Source organism: Lepisma saccharinum, chromosome 6 (assembly GCF_977018435.1).
Source record: "Lepisma saccharinum chromosome 6, izLepSacc3.1, whole genome shotgun sequence".
Taxonomy (NCBI): domain Eukaryota; kingdom Metazoa; phylum Arthropoda; class Insecta; order Zygentoma; family Lepismatidae; genus Lepisma; species Lepisma saccharinum.
This window is the reverse complement of record NC_139234.1, coordinates 16,110,097-16,132,374: the sequence shown is the minus strand read 5'-3', so window position 1 is coordinate 16,132,374 and position 22,278 is coordinate 16,110,097. Positions and strand designations below refer to the sequence as shown.

The window sequence follows — 22,278 nt, the reverse complement described above, 5'->3', positions numbered from 1 at the left end:
CTCTCTTTACGCATGATTGCTCTACTCAGTTTCAGCAAATTTCTCTAACCCGTGGCGATGCCTCTGCTTGCAAAAGGTGTTCCCTGCAATTCAGTGTTTTTCTTTTAATTTACGGTTGTTACAAGCAAGCAAAACAACTTTATTTAAATCATAGATCGTGTTGCACGCATGAATTACAAACTAGCTACGATGTATCTTTTTCAATACTGAGTTGCCGGAAAAAGGACGTCTCAACGTTGGGACTTCTCTACTTTTTCACTCACGACGAACACAAACATTCTTGGGTCACGCAGGATTCGAACCCGGGATCCCTGGAGTCTAAGCTCGCTTCGCTGACAACTCTGCAGCGAAGGTCGACTTACTATGCTAATTTCCTGTCGTAGATAACACCTCGTATCGCAACTGGCAATTAACTGTCCGAAGAAAGAAAAACAGAAGTTAGAGGCAATAAATAAATAATATTACATGCATCTTGAATGCAAGCTGTACTATCAAGTCGAAGATTGCAACTAACCAGTCCAGCGCTGCCGTGACCGTAGATCAAGCCTTCCTTTATGAACACCGGCGCGGCTATGACCCCCAGCAAACCTCCTCCTAGATGGACAGCTATGGCGTCCAGCGGGTCGTCCACTGAAAAACAAACACATAGTTACTTACGTACACTCACGTATTCAAGTACTCCAATTGGTTAGGGTAAAGTCATGACTAAATTTCTTTCAATCTTGAGAATCTTAATTTTTGACTAAATATTACTCGAAAACTGAAAAAAAAAAAACTCTTCAAGCACTAATTTTTATTCACATTTGACGAAATTTGAGTTCGAGCTATTGTGAATACAAGATTTATGAAAAGTGACTAAATTTTATTAATTTTTGACCAAGTTGTTTTTAGAGTGCTGGAGGGATTGAGGGAATATCAATTCTGAAGTAAATGATAAGAGAATGATAGAGAATGGACGCGTAACTTGTAGAGAATTCAGTTGATTTGCAAGAGTTAGCTGTGAGAAATAGCCAATTCTCAGCTTCATTTGTAAAGATGAGAGCTTCCGGTTTCGTACTTTCGCAGCAAATGTCTCAAGCATTTTTCTACGTTGTTTTTATTGAGGCCAGTGTTTCATGTAATTTTGAGACAGCGATATTTCAAGAGAAGTCTGTTTCGATGGACCCAAGAGTAGACAAGACAATTACAAGTGGCTCTGCCTTGGTGATCAAATTGGTAAGATTTGGCTCATTTATATATGTATTACACACACAAACAAACACGGTGTCAACAAGGATAAACTTCCACGGCATGTACAGCACATCCAGACAACTGTTGTTCTGAACGTATTACTCGTTAAGGCCTTGTTTCGACGCTACGACTCCTCGAAAAACTGTATTTTCTGTCCTTTTGGTATACAGCCTTCAGCAATGATTCACGGTTGCCACAGGCATGGAGTGGTTTTCGGCCAGAGGTTCCGTATTCCAGGCCTGGGCATGAGTGAGTATTACTTCATGAATTTAATCTTATATCACTCATCGTCATCTTCGTAATTAACCAAAAAGTGGCAGAAATGCGAAGTAACAAACCGAGTCATAAATCAATCTTATAGCCTAGACAGGACCACGAAGTAAACTTTAATGATTTTAACACAGAGGCTGAATCAATAGCAATTAAAACTGATTTCAACTTCTATTGCAAAAAATAAATAAATAAATAAATAAAATAAAATAAAATAAATGATATCGTATGGTGAAAGCTTCTTCGTAGAAATAGATAAATATGAAACTTACTCATATCACGCTCTTGTTATAGAGTATTTGAAGAATGATACGAACATCATAAATGTGACTTGGACATTAAGTTATATCAAAAACAGTACATTAAGACTGAACAGTTTTTGCAAGCACCTACCTCTAATACGTACAACCAAGTAGTGTGCTCCTAAATAGACGAACCCAGCGATTAGTCCAATCGCAAAGGAGGCCCACAATTCAAAGCGGTCGGCTCCTGAACAAATGGACACCTGTAGTGCAAAAATGTTTATGTAGACACTTTCGTTTATATATTCTAAATCTTATTATGATTACAGTAACATTTGTTGTTATGGATACATTTTTAAAAGTAACGAAATTTATATAACAACCCACCAATACAGACTTGGATCAATCGACATGTACAGCTCTGTTGGCAAAATTATACAAACTGCAATATCATGGGATTATTTATTCGGCGAATATATTGGTCATATTTGCAAAACTAACTAAATTTGTATCAAATCAAACTAAATTCGATCTGGCTAGTTTCTGTTCGAAATTTAAAATGGGTCTGAACAATATGAAATTAGCTGAAACCATTTAATTCGTTAATAATTTCCATGTATTTGCGAAACTAATGAAATGTTTGACCAAACTATCCAAAGCAATGATCGGGATATATTAAGTGTGGGAAAAGAAAATGGGTCGGTTAACCTTTACTCGGCCAATGGGTCACATGTGACCCATAGAAAATATAGGCGTAGTCGGCCGATGAGTCACTGGTGACCCATCCTGCTGATTAAAACGTTCATGTGTTTTTAGCACCTTCATACTTGTATGAGAGGTTGTAAACTCTGACAGATGTTGAGATACAACTTTGAAATGTCACGTGGAAGAAAACCCACCCGCCCAGGACCCCCTCCCCCCCGACTCCAAAGTTACGTATGGAAGCTGGCGCGAATTTTAAATTTGTACACTTATTTGACAAACAATGTTATAACTCGTAGACTATTTGACCAATCTACTTCGGGTAACTTTTGTTTTGCAGATAGAACATCAGGGCATGCAACCGTACAGGAATCAAAACGCCAAAGCCAATAAGAGGGGTTGGGTGGGCCGCGGCCCCCAACTTTGTATAAACAAATCATAAAAATGGGGAGTTTGCCCCCTCTTCCCCCGCTATTTTTGGAAGAGAAGGCAAACTTTAGCCTTATTTTCAAAGAATTGTCCTTTCTCAACCGAATGAAAGTAATTTCATGTTCTTGGGTGCATTACATTATAGAATATGTGAAAAAACTCCCCATTTTTATGATATTTTTCATAGAAAGTTGGGGGCCGCGGCCCACCCAACCCCTCTTATTGGCTTTGGCGTTTTGATTCCTGCACAGTTGCATGCCCTGATGTTCTAGCTGCAAAACAAAAGTTTCCCGAAGTATATTAGCTCAAATAGTCTCAGAGATATAACGTTTTTCTGAAATAAGTGTAAAATTTAAAAATCGCGCGCAAAGGCGGCGGCCAGAGAGAGGCTACTTTCAAAACCCTGCTCGGCGGTCTAAAGGTTAACTTCACAGAGCTTTACGACCTCGCGACTGTTGCACGGAGAATCATCCTTCGTGTACATAGAAAGAACATTTGCAGCTAATATACTAAAGGCAATGAATGAGAAACTAACTCACCATTCCCGTGAGTGATCCGTTGAGAGTTAAGAGGAAACTCCAAGAAGGTGACATTCCCAGCCCAGCGCGACAGGCAGTGAGGACAACAAAGGCACCGGCTGTTCCCGCCACCACTGTGTTGCAGATCACCCGTCCGATGATGGCCGAGTCCCCTGGGTTGGACATGCTTCCTAGGGAACCTCCGTTGAACGCCAGGAAGCCGAAGATCAGGATCATCCCTCCGATGCCTATCATCTGAAACGGCATGGGCAATGCTCACTATCAACAAGCAAATAAGACGACAACTTCGGGCAGCTCAACAGAATGTACTTTTACGTATCTTGGGAGCTTTCAGAACAACAGCCACCTTAGCAGTCATAGTCATAGCTGGAGTTTTACCCCTTGATATGGAAATCCAAAGAATTGCAGCCAGGTATTGGTGGAGGAAAAGGGAATATCGAATGATACAGCAACTTCTAGGGATCAACATATATTCCCTGCAAGACATTGATCAACACCTCCAAAGTGCCTGGTATGCGGATTGGAGAGAACATCAGGGATCTCAACACACCAAGGAATACATACCAGAGGCCAAAGTCCGATCATCCAAATCTTATATAAAACCCACAAAGGGACTAACACACTACATTACGGGACACGGTCCTTACAGAACTTATTTAAAGAGATTTGACCTTGGCACGAAGGACCAGTGTCCAATTTGCAAAACATTCGATACACCTGAACATGCCTTGATTCATTGCATAAAATTCCAGGATACCCGGATCAGGAAATTGAGGGCTAATCTTCGACAGGATGTATTGCATCTAACAATGACTGATCGAACAATATTTTGTATAGTAAATAAGTTGGCTGAAATAATTTCAAGCAATGAAGAGCTTGAATACAGAACCTCAAGAAGGGTGCCTGGAAATGGCCAACCAAATCCTGTGAAACCAGTGACAGAGAGAAGAGTCACAGCTGAACTAAGAAGATCTACAAGAAGACATGAGAGGACTGACCCTGAATCTTTGAACTCCGAAGAGGAGGATCCTGATGGTAATATCAAGTTCTATGAGGATGGACCTACTTCCATAAATAGAAGATACTACATAACTACACTTAGAAAGAGACCGACTGGAATGGAATGAATTCAAATTGTCAGAGATTCCCACCGACACCTCCAGGCTGAAGAAAGAACGAAATACCAAATATGGAACACCTAATTATACTGGATAGTTCATCATCCCAGTACCAATATAACCTATTATTATATTCGTACATAAATGTATAATGTATGTATATATATATTTGTTTATGTTTGTTTATCATCTAATTGTATTTTATATACACTCTTTCTTTTATTATATTATATATACTCAACAAACTTATAAAGAACCAACATGAAAGTTCATACGTCTTGGTTTTCATAAAGGTACCAAGATTCAAGTTTCACTTATACTCGTCTTATTCTATTCTCAATCATATTTCAAGAGGAGACAACAGTGGAATCCTTCTAACCGACTTCCAAAGTAATATTCCTTCTTACCAGGACATGAACCTCAAAACCGCACTCAGTTTTTTTGAAGAAAGAGGAAGCAAAGAAGAAAGAAGACACTGAGTGAGAGGGTGAATAAAGAGCGAGTGGTGAGTGGAGGCGGAGGATCCCACCTTCGTGTCCCTTGTGTATCATCTGAAACGATAGCAAAATTATATAATGACCTACATTACAAATTGTTATAACAATAAAAAATCAAAATTGGTGCAGTTTTGCCTTTAAAATTTTACAATAAAAAGCCAAGCCAACATCAAAGAAGAAATGTTTTTCAGCTTCGATTTATTAACAATACGCCCGTCACTGCATGTAACAGTTATTTTTGTCAAAACACGAGTACAACGAAGTTAATAATTACTTTTGTAGAATAGTTGACGTGTATTTTGGTCCCGCTTTTTCACTACTTGGAACTTGTTCGTTAGATGTCTCATCAAGCAAGATTATACCTTTGCTCTTCGCCATGCCCCACTGTATGCTGATTGATTACCAACTAATGTTTTCCACAAAGTCATTATGCTCTACTTAAATCCTGTGTAATTTTTTTTACAGTATTACGATCTGACAACTCTTTGTACGGAATGAGATATAGCCTGAAGGCAACTGTGTCTTACATATGAGAAAAATCTCCCAAAACACTTTTTGTCGACATTAGTTTAAAATGAACAGTATAATTCCGTTAATGTCTTCTTTTCTTTTATTTGTCACTTTGGATTACAAAATACTGCTAACGCAACACTAAACTTTGTTAAAAGTGTAGGAATTTTCAATATATATTATGTTGACACGATGCTATGGGTAATATTGTAATTTTCCAATTACTCTGTACGATTGTCTTGTGCACCTTCTTTTCATTAATTATGAATGTATAATAAACTAGGAACGGATTTGTATGTACCAAAAAAAGTGTTAGATATGTAAATATATATTTAGTTATTTGAATCAAAATATGAAACTAAATATGGACTTACAGTTATGAAAAATGACACTTTCATTAAGCAAGGGGTCGCCAAGCTAAATAAAATGCATTAGGCTTACGTGATATTAATTAGAATGCAAAATTTAAATACAAAATGTGCTTTAATTATTTTGTGTTATCAAAACAATGGATTACCAAACTTTCGTTTGGTGCTGAAATGTGAATCTTTTGTTGTCCCTCAAGACAGATTCATATTGACTGAAACTGCGTTCAATGCCTCATGAAGTAATGGGAGTATATTTAAAATATGCAATGGATTTATCCATTGTTGACAAGAATGTTAGGAAAACAGATGCACCTTTGGTATTTAATACAAGGGAATATTCAATATGTAGTAATAGGATGAATATGGAATATATGTCGGAGAATGTTTGAAAGTACGGAAATTATATGTAAAAACTAAATTATGAAAATGTGTGCTAAACGCTAATATATTTAATAATATGGAGAATTAAAATAGAACCTTTCGAGCTTGTGTACCACAATTCGCAAAGATAATGCAAAATAACATTGATTTAACATTATATGAAGATATGTATTTACATATAAATCCATTCCCTGGATACAGATTAGTGTAGTAATATGGTGGATAAAATGACAATGAAGTTAAGAAAGTTTTTGGAGAAAATATCGTAAAAAAGATACTAGTTATTCGCGAGTAAGTATTTTCATTCCTAATTCTTGGGTTTTTGTTTCGGGTTTCATTAAATCTGGAATACACACTGGGGGAATTATTCGAAATCATATTACCAGAATCGTTGGAAAGATAATTCCCAAATGCTTCACGATATATTGAGAGAAAGAGATCACCGAGATGCGTACAGGCACTGATCGTCAATATGTATGGAAATTTGTTTTCATTAATTTAGCTATATTATTTCGTAAAATAGATGGTTTCTTTACGAGCATGCTGTACAAGAAATATTAATATAAGTAAGTGTTAAGATTATAGACACGACAAATTTTAACTTTCAAACCGTCCGGTAAAATATTAATAGCAATTTTCCCATGCCAAAAATTAATAAATTGTTTGGAATCCCTGATTTGTTTAATACGCTGTTCAATCGGTCCATTTCGACCACTAAACAGGTTTTATCTTTTTTTACCAAGTTACAACACATATATCTTACTTTTCTGAGGTGCCCTTGTATACCGTAAGCCAGTAATTGAAATTGAGTCGGATAATTCTATTTGCTTCACTCTTGTAGGAAGTGACCTTCATTCTAACTTGAAGTTTCACGTTGTTTTTAGGTAGTAACGGTTTTCGTAATCATTTCAATAAATTATCATCAACTTTTCCTTCAAAATATGCTTCACAAGTTACAATCGGTTAATTGCAACAGATTCAGTCCCTGTATTAAATTCTTTACAATTTAGATGATTGTCAAACTTGATCCCTAGACACCACTCAACAGAAATTTATCACATAGCTGATGCAGTTTCAAAATCAAACACTGTAAACAGTCTATTAAAATAAAGTTCTCGCCACTAGCTTTAGAACCATATGTAGTAAGGACAGTGCTCAGTAACTGGCAAACTCTAGGAACAAATACCGAACCTCAATGTGGGCGAGTGTGTTGGTTTAAAAGTATTCAGTAAGTAGCTTGATCGTAACATTTTCAGTAACTATCGATAAATGTAGGTACATATTGTGTCTCATTGTGGAGCAGTTTTATTTTTCTTAGTATTTCGTGCAGGTTACCAATATAATTGTGTTCCTATTTGTTGTTAGTTTTTATTTTGCATAATAGTTAGCGTATATTATTTTTTTTTTTTCATAACTGACTAATATTTAATGCACATAAATCCAGAGTCCAGCAATTACATAGAAACCCGGGGCCTAGAAATGAAAAATTCTGTATGTTTAGTGAAATAAGGGAAATAATAGCAGCAAACGTACTGTATCTCAACTTACGGGAACAGAATGGCCTTGTATGTCCTGCGGTCCATCTTTAGTGAAGCGTCCTATCCGTGGACCCAAAAATGCTGCTCCGATGAGAGAGCAGGTTCCACTGAGGCAGTGGACCACACCGCTCCCTGCGAAATCCTTGTATCCCAACTGATTGAGCCATCCCTCCTCGGTCCAAGCCCAGTGGGACGCCACGGGATACAAAAATCCTGGACACGAAACGAAGAGAAAAGGAATATTGCAAACTCTAAAAAATCATGTCTGAATACAAAAACTTCGAGTTATAGAGGTCTAAAGTTTACTACACTTCGACTTATTGAGGTCCGTTGGACTAAAACTTCGACTTATAGAGATGATTAGAATTTAACTTCGACTCAAGAGGTTTTTCACACTCTACCTTAGAGTTATTGGGCTCGAACGGCATCCCATAAACTGTACAAAAATTCGTCTTATCAAAGTTTTATTCGAGTTGAGCTTCGAGTTATCAAAGTTCCACTGTAATTGAAAGAAGAATTTCCAATAACTACTAATCTTGAGGGATTGGGATACTATATATTGGACTACAGTCATGTACGTAGCCTGTGGAGCGCTCGGGGACTGAAGCCCCGGAAATCCTACAAATATATAATATAGTGTACAGGTGGTAACTAATTTTATTTCCTTAGCAGCATTAAACACCTTGTATAATAAGTTGTAACACTCATTTTCAGGGTTTCTACCCCCCCCCCACACACACTCTTTCGCCTTTATATACGGCTGCTGATAAGAGATGAGCCCCCCCCGAAATAAACTTCTGGCTACGGGGCTGGAGTATCGTCTCCAAGTGACAAATTAGTAACCATAGGAGGAATTGCTCTTAATCTCCTTCAAATACAACCTTGTGCTGTTACTAGTAGTATATATTCAACAACAATTATTAAACTAGTAATCACAATTAGGGAGACTGGAACGTCAATGAATTCTCTCTTTGTCGATCGAGCGAAACCAAGTTGATAAGACAATCATTGAACCGACAGGAAAAACGTCATGAACATCACCCTGATTGTGTACTACATAAACTAAAAAATGTATTATGAACTGTTGTACGTTGTACTCTGGACACTAGATGAACGAATATGTTCTTTCATTTTCCAATGTCAACCTAAATACACTGAAGTACTTAGTCATATTTTATTGTATCACATGCCCACATTTTTATGTAATTACATAGTTTCCTTTCTGAGTAGCCAAGCAAAGTTGAATACGTCGGCGAATCAAAATGTTAGAGACGATACACATGAATTTCATTTTACATAGTATCCGTTTAGAACATTATTTTGCGCCATTATCTATGCTTTAGTTTTCATTGAATAATGCAGACATTATTACAAAAAAAAGAAAAGTCCATCAATATTGACTTGAGACAAATGGCTGCCGGCGCCGCTGCAGAAGTACCAACCTACAGCGAACGCTTGACTCTCACGCGAATCACGGGCAATCAGCTGACAACGGGAGATTTGAAAAATAAAATAATTACATTGTGTAACTGAAATATCACTATTAAGAGGACATGCTAAGAAAATTCTAAGCATTATAAGTATTCTATCATACACAATAATTGGGTAAACAGTTTATTCTTGATCTTTAATCCATAATTTGAAAACACTGCCACTTCGCTTGCTTCACCAGTCGCTGCACGTGAGTCCTTTCAACAGTTGGTAACATTTCGCGCGCCCGAGCATTAGTTTCCATTGGCCCGTTACAGCGGGAAGTCCCCCGCTCTAGCCAATTCCAGCGCAGTTGCATCACTCACAGAGCGGCCATTTCTCTCAAGTTAATTCTGCCCGACTGTATGTGACAAAACACTCAAAATATGATTTGTCTAAAAATTCGCAAAATTGTATGCGATTGTGACAGAATCGTCACTTTAATTTCATTTAATCTCGTTTTAACCCATGAGAGTCACACCGCATGAACCCATGCATCGTATGTAATACTTTGTTCTTCACCACTGCCATATTTATCAAACAATCCCTGCGGATTCTGGGAATGGTGACTGCAGGTCAGAAGTGCAAGCAGTGACCCTGACAGAATTTCAGAGAAATTCACTCGAACCTTAAAGTAAATAGCATAGGAATAAAGGAAACGTTCGAAGAGTACGAAAAATGTTATTACGTCTTTTTATTCAAACTCACCCGTGAGGACGAAGCTGTAGACGATGTAAGCGACGAAGTTGCAGCGCTCGGCCAGGGCCCCTGACAAGATGGTGGCCGCCGTCGCAGCGAAAACGTACTGGAAGAACCAGTGAGAGAAGGTGTCGCTGGTGATCCCTTTGCCTCCGAAGTCTGAGAGTCCTATGAAGGCATTGCCGTCGCTGTAGGCCAGGGAGTACCCAATCAGCCAGTAAGACAGACAACCTATAACTAGAGGAGAAAACGAAACGTAAGAATATGAAGTTACAAAACTGTGCATGTAGTGCGTAAACAGTCACTTTGTGGCCAGGGAGGAGGTACAGCACCTCCCTAAACCCTTCGATCCAAATTATACAGATGGAATAGGCTATCGTTCAAAGAATCTTGCAGGAAACACAAAAACTTCCTTTTATCTATATTATATACTCACCATGGCCGCGGCGGTAGGGATTGAACCTAGACAGATCTGTGATTTTACTACAAATTTCTCTAGAATTGTAATGTTAGAATAAGTATAGTTTTAAAAAAGCACTAGGCAAAGGGTAATGTCCAATTAACATTGTATGCAATGTTCGAATGGAAGGGGGGAAGCAAGGAAATTTCCCCCAGTCAACATTTTTCATCCCAGGCTCTACATTTATATTTTCCCCAACCAGGGAAAGAAAATCCCCCCCCCTTGAAGGTGTGTTCTATATTATTTGGGGTAGCATGACAGTCATTCCCTGTTTGAGTCATACATTCGAGCTCTCTGTTCACATTGTCGTGAACAAAGATACACAGTCATTGCACTTTAAAGCTTTCATGGAATATTGTTTATTGTATGTTTAGAAGCAGCAAATTCAAAGTGTACAAAATTTACTCTAGTTCTGTGAATGTGTGTATACTATGTAGATATATTTAATAAACCTACTGAAATATGAAGATAAGAGGAAAAAATCGTTCATAAAAAAAAACAGTCTCTTTTGCACTATTGTTTGTATGTCTAGGTATGAATTTCATGTCCAAAGTGGTATTTGAAATTTAGAACTGATAGTTCTTTTACGCCAGAGAGAAAAATTAAAGATGCCGAACAAGAAAAATGCTGCCAACCAATGTATTGCCATTGATTTGAAACACTTTTGGGGAAATAGTCTAAAAAAGCACCAAAGAGGGTTTTTTCCCCCTTAAAAAAAGCCATCTTTCCTCGACCACTTCCAACTACCTGAAGTGGACGATTTTGCTATGACAATATATTCTGAAAGAAAGGACACCATGCTGCAACGCATCGTTTACACACCGAATTGTAAGAGCATTTTCGAATGGTAGCATAATCGTACTGGCACTGTCGCACTCATACACAAAATATGAAAATGCAAAGAAATGAAGACGTCCTGCATTTCCACTGATTGTATGCTTTGTAGCCTTGCTTCTTTACGAATTTCTAAGAAGTTTTCTCATTGGGACACCTTTGTAAGAAAGCCATCCAGAAAACATGTCGTGCGTATGACAGACACCGACTGACCACTGGAACAGTTAATAACAATCATTAAGGTTTCCGTTGCTTCTTCCAGCAACGACAGCCCCTGGGCCTTCGTTACAGGTCAACGACTGTCCTCTGTCAGTCTTGCAGGAACTGAAGGTGGAGATGTGACGTAGCTTAATGGCAATAGGGAACAAGAAGCGCCATAATCATTGCTAACTTCTGCACTGCACCTAATTTGGCTATTGTAATGGAGTTCGGTGTTTCCATTTGGACACTTACGCGTATTACATAAAATTTGACAAGCTAATTCCAAAATTTTAAATTAGTTTTTTTCTACCACATACCAATTTATAAAATTTATCAGCACGGCTAAGATTTTTATTATATAAAAACATTCAAATGTGCAAAATAAAATGTGCACTTGTAGCCTAAAACTTTTAAAAATCTGTTTTAGGGTATATTTATAGAAGTCCCTAACGAAAAAGGTGAATTCCCCTGTGAATTTCACGGTGACGAAGGCGCATAAGGGGGACCCACATATGCTCGATCTCGGCCATGTGATGTAATAAGCACGACACTCCAGCCGACATTAGCCCCCTCCCCAGGTACCCATTGATTAGAGGCTAGGTGAACCCCAAAGCCACTCCTTGCAAGGACATTGCTAGAAAAATTCCCTCCCGGGATCAGCCATCAAGGATTCAGACCCAACTGGGCCACAGAGACTTGCCCTAATGACAAAATACATTTCTATCCCCTCGTTTCTCAGGGAAGCACAGATCAAGGCCATAACAGAAGATGCAATGTTTGAAGAAGTTATAATTTTAATTGAGCCAAACTTAAGTGTGGCCGCGGTGGCTCAGTCGATAACGCGTCTGACTACCATGCTAAAGGTCCGGGTTCGATCCCCGGCCGGTTCAAATCCGGGAACTTTTCTTACTTTGGAAGCGGCCCCGGCGCCCACCCAGCGTCGAATAACATGGGTACCTGGGGGAAACCCTGGGGGGTAAAGGCGATCAGGGGCGTGATGCTGATCACATCACCCCCACTCACGACCGGATCAAGAAAGTGTGGGGCGTTACCCCCACACCCCCTATACGCCTTCATGGCGTGGTGCTATGCACAGGGGAGCACTTTACCTTTTTTTTTTTTACCAAACTTAAGTTATCTTTAGGAATACATTGTTAAGTTTTTGGGAAATAATAAAGCCCCAAACTATGATCAAATCATCGATAACGTGGTTTACAAACTACAAAGGTTTAGGATGCTGAATGGTTTTGGAAATATACTTCCTCTTCACCAGTTCCGAGAACACCTTAGACGCAGTGAGTGAAGAAAGGTTGGAAGATTTCAATGCGATATCAAAGAGGTATTAAAGGCCATATCAGGGAAGATTGAACGCATCGATGATGGCGAGGTAATGCTGAAAGCTGGAACGTGATGGATCGGACACTACACAAAAGAGAACATGTGGGTCTCTTTGATTTATTTGCTATAAGTCCACTTGATGCACAGATATGTTAATCGGGACTGGACCTACAGTCTAAAGTGGGATCCTAATTATGTGCCTCCACTACACCGTTGTCGGGGAGGACCGACATAATTAAATTTCAAAGGGGGGGCCCCAACTCATTGTTAACAACTTAATGATAACCTTAACGCTGTGTAATTAATGTTCTTTATTTTTGCCTATTTTCTTCGTTCTTTATTTTGTAGTTTCTGAAAAAAAATGTAGGCTAACCTGCCAAAAGGGTTTTCAAGAAATCTATCCATTATCTATCCCTCAATCATATATTTTCTCTTCATTATCTACCTTAAGATAGTTCAACATACAAAAATAACTGCTGTGGGTGTGAACCGTCTTGGTTTTCTACCTTCTCTTGACGACCAATTATACTTCTTTCAGGCATCTGTCACGGGTTATGCGTTTTTAAGTACCAAGCAGGCAATATGGCGTCGGTCGTAAAACACTGCAAGTTCAATAGGAATTCCACGGTGCAGAGATTCATGCCATGCTGTTTTCTGTCCTAGGAAGCTCGTTAGGAAGAAAAAGATACAGGGTCCTTGAAGGGTCGCTGCGACTCATTCATTTCTGTATGTAGGGGCTTCATGTGAATACCTAAGTGTTGAATATTCTCCTTAGAAAATTGTAACGCCCTCTTATATGCAAGGCCAGTGTAGTCTTTTTTCCCTTGCAGACAACGTCATCATCGGTAGGTCATTTATGACAACAGGATATCACCATGACATTCACACCATATGTTGAGTAGGCGGAAAACTGACATAGTTTGAATGCAAATAGTATACCGTGAATGTACCCATAGACGTCATCGTAAATTTTTGTGGTAGGCCGAGGGGTCAAACCATTGACATAATTGAACAGTGCAAATAATAATTAGCTATGATTTTTGTTGCCAATTATAATTTGTCCAATTTTAGAATAGAGAATGGTTGTATTCAGCAGCCAAAAGCTATCTTGATAAAGTTGAATCTGTACAGAAAGTAAGGGCTTTTCATGACAGAACTATCATTCCCAGTTTCGCGAACTGCAGCTAGTGTAGCTACTACTCACAATATTCGTTCACTGCATTCCTATTCTTTTCATATACTGTATTTGCATTAATCCTTAAGTCTGAATGAATGAAAACCCTTTTCCACTCTTCGATCAAAAGTTGGTAAATTTCCAATTTCTCTGCCTGCCTCTTCTCAGAATTCCCTAAAATATTTACAATGCTGAAACAGTTGTTACTCTGTAATTCCACAATAAACATTTGAGATTTCCCGAAGAGTAGCGATTCTCGAAATGTAGGGATTCACTAACAGCTGAAGTTTCAGTTCTTCAAGTCGACATTTCTCGAATGTCTCACATACTCAGTATTCCGAAAGAGAGTAAATCTTCCCTAGATTTCGGAACAGTCGGGAGAAAATCAAGATACTATCCCGGTCTGGTCTTCATGTTTCAGGATACTACTATTTATTCGCGTCATGCTTCGCCTACCTATGATGACGCCACGCACCGCAGACCTTACTGTAAGAAGTAATTGGTTCAATAGGCTCTCTGCGCATGCGCTCGTTATCACACTGGTCCCACACGGTCAGTTTTGGCAGACTTCATTCTAGGAATGATAGCAAATATAAAACATGTTTTGTTTTGACAAATGTATAGAGAATATTTCTCAAGTAACAGCTTGGGAACATGAACAAAAAATTTGCGAGTTTTATCAATTAAATTACAGTTTGAGCTTTTTTGGAATAATAAGTAACGAAATATAATTGAATTTATATTGCTCGTATAAAAAATAATAATAAATAATATTTATCGTATTCAAGCTAAATGGCACAATCTTCCATTGTGAAAAAGAACATCTCATCTGTGCAGGATATTTAACGAACACTATTAGATGACGTCATCATATGGAGAACATTGATTCTATGAAGAACCACAATATCGCAATTTCACAAATTTGAAGTAATTAATTTCTCACATGTGCTCAATAATGTTGAATCATCCTTGTAAAGCATTAATCTTGCTCCGGAATCGTTGTTTCGTGCAGATTTGTGAAGCTTTCCAACATACGTCACACCAAGATTCCACAACATAAAATAGTATGAGTCTGACAAATTGTCCCGAACATAAGCGCCGCCTAGTAGTCTAGTTTTCCTAAAATTTGTTGGAGACAGTCTTCACTTTTTCGATCTCAAACGAAGTTGCTGCCATGACTCAAGAAGGGTCAGAATTCCTTCCTCAATGTTTACAAACTATTCTTATCATAGCTTCCTGTTTTGCAGTCAAAGAGGTCATGGTCGTGATCTTGAGGAAAAACTAACGCGTAGCTTAAAGTTCAATTTCATCATGTTTTTTTTTATCTTTCTGACATTAATATTAATGTTTTTTTTTCTTTTTTTGCTTGAGATGTTTGCCAAATAATCGAGTCTGATTATCTCTGTATCGTGCCCCAATATGATCAGGTTCAGATGGAGCGCTGTGCTGTGCTATTCTCGAATAAAATATGGTCTGTGGGGCTTGAGCCCACCCAATAATTTGCTCATTATTATATTTTATTTTATAAAAGGGAAAACAATAAGAAAAATAAATGTTTCATTATGGTACATGTAAAATATTTTCAAGTTATTTACTGGCAGTGTTATAATATTTAATAAAAAATTGTTATATCTCCAATATGATACATTTTAGTGATATTATGTAAACTGTCCGTGGTCACATCGTTATTAGGAAAGTAAGGGAGGAAAATGGCATAAAACCAGGATTAGGCTCGATAGGCACTAAAATCTCAAAATAGGCAAAAAGCACCGAAAGATACAACAGAGGCACTCCCAAGTTTATTCCTTTTTTGTCTCTTTCTCTAATCCCTTCTTCTCGGTATTCTCTTTCAATATTTTCCCCTCTTCTCGTCATAAAACATTTATATTTTGCTATGACTCATAAAAATTACGTCACACAATTTTCAATACATACTGCGTATTTATTTATTCCAATTTAGAACATGACCTTTTGAATTCTAACCCTCGCCGGAAAGTCCGCAGGAGTCCATGCCTCCTTTGGGCGCCAAAGACATTACACCATTACCATGTCAACAGCCTAGTTAACAGCATTATCTGTAACAATTCGATTGATTGATTGAATAAGGTTATTTTACGTCGCTTTATCCACTTTCGGCTAATCGGGACGATGAGGATGAATGCTATGGCGGAAATTAATGAAGGGACACTCACAAAGAACATCCATACCGAAAAAAGGAAACTGGAAGCTCGAAGATACACAAGAAGGAAGTAAACAAATGAAGGTAGTTGTCAAAATAAGAGGTAATTCTAACACATTTGAAGTCACTGTGGCTGCACAAAGCACAGGAAATCCTACCCAACTCGCTGTTGATTCTGAGGCATTAGTAACACTCCACAATACGCTTTTTTACCTTCATGCTATGCCATCAGCCCCAAAATTACACATAATGATATCTTCACCCAGCGGTGACCTTAGACTCTGCACGCATACTTACAGATGTCGAGGAAGTTCTTCATCATGATGTTGGTCACGTTCTTGCTCCTCACGGATCCAGCCTCTATGCACGCGAAGCCAAGCTGCATCACTGAAAGAACAACAATGGGTTTGTCAACAATAAGAGCAAAGGCGACAACAACAAGGGCGCCCCGAGGATTTTTTTCGCAGGGGGGCAAAGTCATAGAAACGTTTTATTATTATTGCTATTATGATTAGTTAGTTACTTTACTGCTTACCTTACAAATCATAAAATTGAAATTGGATTGAAAATAGTTTGGCGTTGTATACAAGTTCAGACTCGAGTCGACTATTTAGATAGAAACTGGATTCGCCTTTCATCCTTTCAATAAACATTTATCACTTTGTTGATGAACAGTTCTTTATCTTTTTGTACTTTTTCACAATGCACAGATATCAATCAGAGTCGGAGACCACTTAATCTACTGTCCTTCATAGTACCTCTAATCCATGTTTTTACATGCTGAAGGGTACTGTAAAATAATAATAATAATAATAGTTCCTGTAACTTACGACCTGCAAGTTACAGAAAACATTTTTTTTATAAAATATGCAAGTGGCCCCTTTGCCCTCTCCCCTGCGAGCGCCCTTGGACAACAATGATTGATTCTACACTGAAATACATATTACTAAGATTTGAGGGGGAAGGTACGTTTCAAGCATTCAAATCAGGGAAATGCTAGATCAGGAAACTCTATATGATTTTATGATAAGGGAAAAGATAAAATTCTGGAATAAACATCATCCTAATCCTACTATGCATAATATACGACAACGGGATATGTTAAGAAGAATTCACAAAGTGTCACGGCTTAATTAAATAAAATCGCAGGTTACGTATTAAAACAACAAAGTGGATGTGCGCATAGCGTCAGTCAATCATTAAAAGGAGCCAGGAAGAGTAATAAAAAAATGAAATTAAGCAACAAAAATCGGTCATTGTAATGGTGACCATCTCTCTCTCTACAAAAAAAGAAAGAAAAAGAAAATAAATGAAAAGAAGTAGAACAGGTCTAGTAGATACCTAGCCACGTTAACATATACTTAAGTAAATCCTACTCCATACAATGTCGTATGCTGACTTTGCAAGACAGTTGTGCAAAATGAATAACTGTGCCAAAACAATGAAAGACGACATGATAAAAGGCCGAATTAACAAATAAGAAGGCATGGCACAAATCTTGCCGAAACTTCATCATGTAAAGGGAGCCGCCATGATTGCAGATGAGATGAAGGATGGTGCTGTAAAAGGGTGAACTTCTGGAAGGCAATCTCTTCCATGTAGTACGAGGGCCACTATTTATATTTTGAGCCTTGGCAAACTGATTGAAGTTAAGCGCGATTTGACGTTTGCACGGAATCGTCTGGCATTATTGACCATAACGTACTTCAAATGTTTTGTCAATAGCTTCATTTGTGTTGTTTATGTTGCCTTGGAGATTGCGCGACAACAACAAAAAATCTCAAAAAGACGCTCGCGTCAATTGGTGCAAACAAATGCTGATTAAATACAATCGTGGTGCTTCAAAAGACGTATATAAGATTGTAACAGGTGACGAATCATGGATATATGCATATGAGCTGGAACGTAAACAGCAGTCGACTGTATGGGTGTTTCAAGATGAACCCAATCCAACAAAAGTTGTTCGCGCTCGAAGCACATCGAAACAAATGGTCGCCTGTTTTTTCGGGAAAACTGGTCATGTGGCAACTGTGCCTTTAGAGGAACGTAGAACGGTCAACTCTGAATGGTACACAACAATTTGTTTGCCAGAGGTCTTCGGTCAAATACGGAAAACAAACAAACTCCGTCGGATCATTCTTCATCAAGACAATGCCAGCTGTCACACATCTCGTCTAACAACCGACTTTATGAACAGTCAAAAAATCGAATTGATGGGTCATCCGCCGTACAGTCCTGATTTGGCACCCAATAACTTCTTCTTGTTCCCGAATGTCAAGAATAAATTGCGTGGACAAGGATTTTCGTCGGCGGAAGACGCCGTTGATGCGTTCAAAAACCATATTATGGAGGTGTCTCAAGAAGATTGGAAAAACTGCTTTGACAAATGGTTCGAACGAATGCAAAAGTGTATTGACCATAAAGGAGAATACTTCGAAAAACAATAAAGCAGTTTTCAATGCCAAATTCCTGTTTTTTCATTGTTAGGCTCAAAATATAAATAGTGACCCTCGTACACTGTGGGACTGCATATTGCAAGCCAAGGAGGTTCTGGTGCCTGTACCCATAGGGAGGGTCTTTGGTGTTACGTTGTCTTGGGTCACCTGTGCGCCTTTACAGCCTTGTCTTTTAAAGATCGGCATACAAGGTAGGAACCCAGACAAACAATCTCTGCCAGTTGTGGAGGTGATGTGATCAGCACATTGCTCCGATCCCCTTTACCCCTAGAGTTGTCCCCAGGTAGCCATTTATTACAGCCACTCCTTGCACGGACATTGCTGAAAGATATCCAACCTGAAGTCATAACCCCGGGGATAGAACCCACGTGTCCCGTGTGCCAATTAGTGTTGCCCACGGGACGAGACGGGACAGGCTTTTAGAAATTCGAGACGAGATTGATCATGTGTCCCGAGACAAACGAATATTTTCGAGACGAGACAGCATTTCACAGCATTTCCACGAGACGAGACAGGCCAAAGTCTCGTCTCGTGGACAACACTAGTGTCAATCAGACGCCACACAAACTGGATCACCGCAGCTCATTTTAAGATTCGAATTAGTTAATAATAATCGCCTTTATTGAAAGCACGTTTCTCCGCCTAGTGGGAACTTCTAACCCAAACTCTCCTCACAGAGATAATAGTACATATCACAACTGGTATTCTACATACACTTTCTCAAAATCATTATTACAACAGGAAAATTAAAATATACAGACTTACAATACAAACAGTTACTGAAGATTTTATATGTAATTTCATAAAACGTATCTGTAGCTTCGTTAGCACTTACCTTTACATCTCAGTTTGACACCTTCATTTTTTGATAAATATATATTTTTTTAAATAAAAGGCCTTGCTAAAGTTATACTCTTGAGAAGTTTTATCCCTTATTTTCTTATTTAATTAATATATAATAGAACTGATATTTTCTATGAGCCTAATAGAATTTAGAAAGACTCAATGCATTCCATTTCACATAGTAAAATTAAGAAAACACTATTGTATTCATTTATTTTATTGATTGATTGCAGTAAAAGTTTTGGGTGCGTCTGTACTTTAGGCCATTTTGCACCCTTCAATATATTCGGGGAAATATCCCCTTATCTAAAATTCTGACTAAAAACAATGGTGTAGAAAGCCCCTTCCGAAAACTTAAAAGTGCAAGATTGTAAAAAGACCTGCACAAGACAAACACATTAAAAAGTCAGCCAGAAGCTTCCTCACAGACGGTAGAAGAGACCAGCTTTTCGCAAAAAATCTAAAAACATTTGATAAAACAATATTGTCATCGCCCAACAGGGATGACAAAGAGCTGGGAAGATTAAAGTCTGTCTGAGGAAAGCAAAGTCGGCACATTCACTAAGAATATGCCGAATACTCAAAACAGCATTAACATACGACATATCGGAGGGTCCAGCCATTGTAGCAAGTGCCCATGCGTTAGACGGCTGTGTCCAATACGCAGTTGAGTGAGAAGAACTTCTCGACGAGAGGGACGGGACGAGAAACGTCGTGCACCGATGGTGAGCTTAATGGCGTGAAACTTGTTCCCATACATTCGCACACATACATCACTCAGTGGCTACGTGTGAAGGGACTCATATTGGTTTTCTGTCGCCCTTCACAGCCGGGCGCGTATTTCACATGTGCACATTGAAATAGAGATTGGGGGCGTGCTTTGTGCATGAATGCTCCCTATTGGCTAACAGACTACCTCAATGATAATCTACATTATTATATATATATTATTATCTGTATTATAGGATAGGAAACTGGCATTTTTTTCATTGACTTTGCCGAACACTTGTTGTAAACCACAGACTACTATACCCCAGCACAAGCAGAACCATCTGGTCGGGGAAGACAACGTACTCGAATAGTAATCAATATTCGGAAAGCGAATAGACTATCTTATTGGAAATAATTTTTAAAATGTTGCGTTTGATGAAAATTCTTATACAATTACTAAATATATTGGGTCATTTTCCGGTTTTCGTCACATTCAATCAAGAAACAATTTGAATCCTTACTTTGAAAATCTGTCAAACCCTTGATTAGCGCCAAAACCTTAATTTTGACAATATAAGCGCGCGCCTATTTGTTTCAAAAAGAGTTGTTACAAACCAGATATACCAACACAAAATGAAAAGAAAATAGTTTCGAAATAGAAAAGTAAATGGCAGCACAAGGTGAAAGAATGTAAATAAATCGTTGGAGGATAAGTATCGATTTAGTGAAAGTGAAGCTGTAATAGAAACATGTAGAAAAGATGAAAGCAATGTATTAAAAGTAGATAATAGATGGGAAAGAAAAATATAACTGGTTTTCAGCTTTCAACAAGTTCAAAATTATAGTCAAATTGTAAGGCACGCCATAGAAGTACTCAACAAATTAGAAAAAATGTGACTCCAGCTAACCAGAAACTTCTCCATTACAAACCACGTCCCCAATCTTTATTTCAATGTGCACATATGAAATATGCCAACCGAGACACGGCACTGTGATCGTTGCGTAAGAAATGCGACATGAGCTGACCAAATCGCATGTTCTGTGTGAATCTCTGAGCCCCATTTGAATATTAACTACTGTAGAAAAACTATCTGAAGGCTTTCAGCTACCGGAAAGGTGTATATGCTGAAGCAGGCACACATGCCTCAACAATTGACATGGTAGTCATAGCTAACATACTGCTATCATGCATCACGTTGTATCTGTCGACAATGAGACAAACAGCACTTCGCGGATGCACAAATTACACGCATGTGCCGTAGACTATAATTTTACGTCTACATGCGTTGTCTACACGTAATCTACGCGTAGATTACATTGGGTTGCAGTTTACATAAACTACGTAGACAATCTAAAGTCCATTTTCAAGGGTTTCAAGAAAGGAAAGTGACATTTTCAACTAGATTGGTTGCTAACGAAATGAAAAGAATCCTATTTACAACAAAATTTCTCTACTCTTCTATTATCAACTATGGAAGAAGATAAATAGTATGCAAAAAACAACAGATGGCAGTCGTGAGGCAAGAGTGGTCTCTTTCACATAAACCACTACAATATTTCGTATAATAGGTTTCCTCCTAGGTGAGAAATTGTTCGAATTTGGAAGAAAGAGTATGAAAAGTTCTCCTTACACATCAGCAACTGATACGCAGTATAATTTTCTTTTAATTCCACGGCGCCCTTTGCTAAGTTATCACCTTTCGCCATGTTGTTTACATAGCTTACGTAATCTACGTTTATAAAATAGTCTACGTGTAGAATGTAGACTATCGTTGTTTACGCGTAGACGCACATCACTGCTTCGGAGTTATCTAGGATATGGTTTTTAAAGGTCCAGGAATTTTAAATAAATTCAATTAAAAATATCCATAAATATACCTGGTCTTCTCCAGATGGTAAAACTCATAATCAGATAGATCATTTTCTCATTGATAAGAGAAGGCATACTAGTATAATTGACGTTCGTACACATAGAGGTGCTGACTGTGCCAGTGACCATTATTTAGTAATTGCTAAATTACGAGAAAGACTCTCAGTGATAAATCATAAGCAACAAAATCTAAAAGTTATAAAATTTGATACAGGAAAG

The 22,278-nt window shown here is 38.2% G+C and overlaps 1 protein-coding gene across 1 annotated transcript in view; it reads right to left on the bottom strand.

Annotated features, from left to right (window-relative positions):
- The window catches only part of LOC145989250 (putative ammonium transporter 1), a 44,444-nt gene that overhangs the window by 5,698 nt on the left and 16,468 nt on the right, over positions 1–22,278 (bottom strand). Inside the window, exons 3-8 of the mRNA XM_083124567.1 lie at positions 16,477–16,566; positions 10,003–10,230; positions 7,835–8,037; positions 3,413–3,646; positions 1,894–2,005; positions 515–630 (exon numbers count right to left, since the gene is read on the bottom strand). Of these exons, the coding sequence (XP_082980693.1) occupies positions 515–630; positions 1,894–2,005; positions 3,413–3,646; positions 7,835–8,037; positions 10,003–10,230; positions 16,477–16,566 (983 nt within the window). The remainder of the gene's footprint in view (positions 1–514; positions 631–1,893; positions 2,006–3,412; positions 3,647–7,834; positions 8,038–10,002; positions 10,231–16,476; positions 16,567–22,278) is intronic.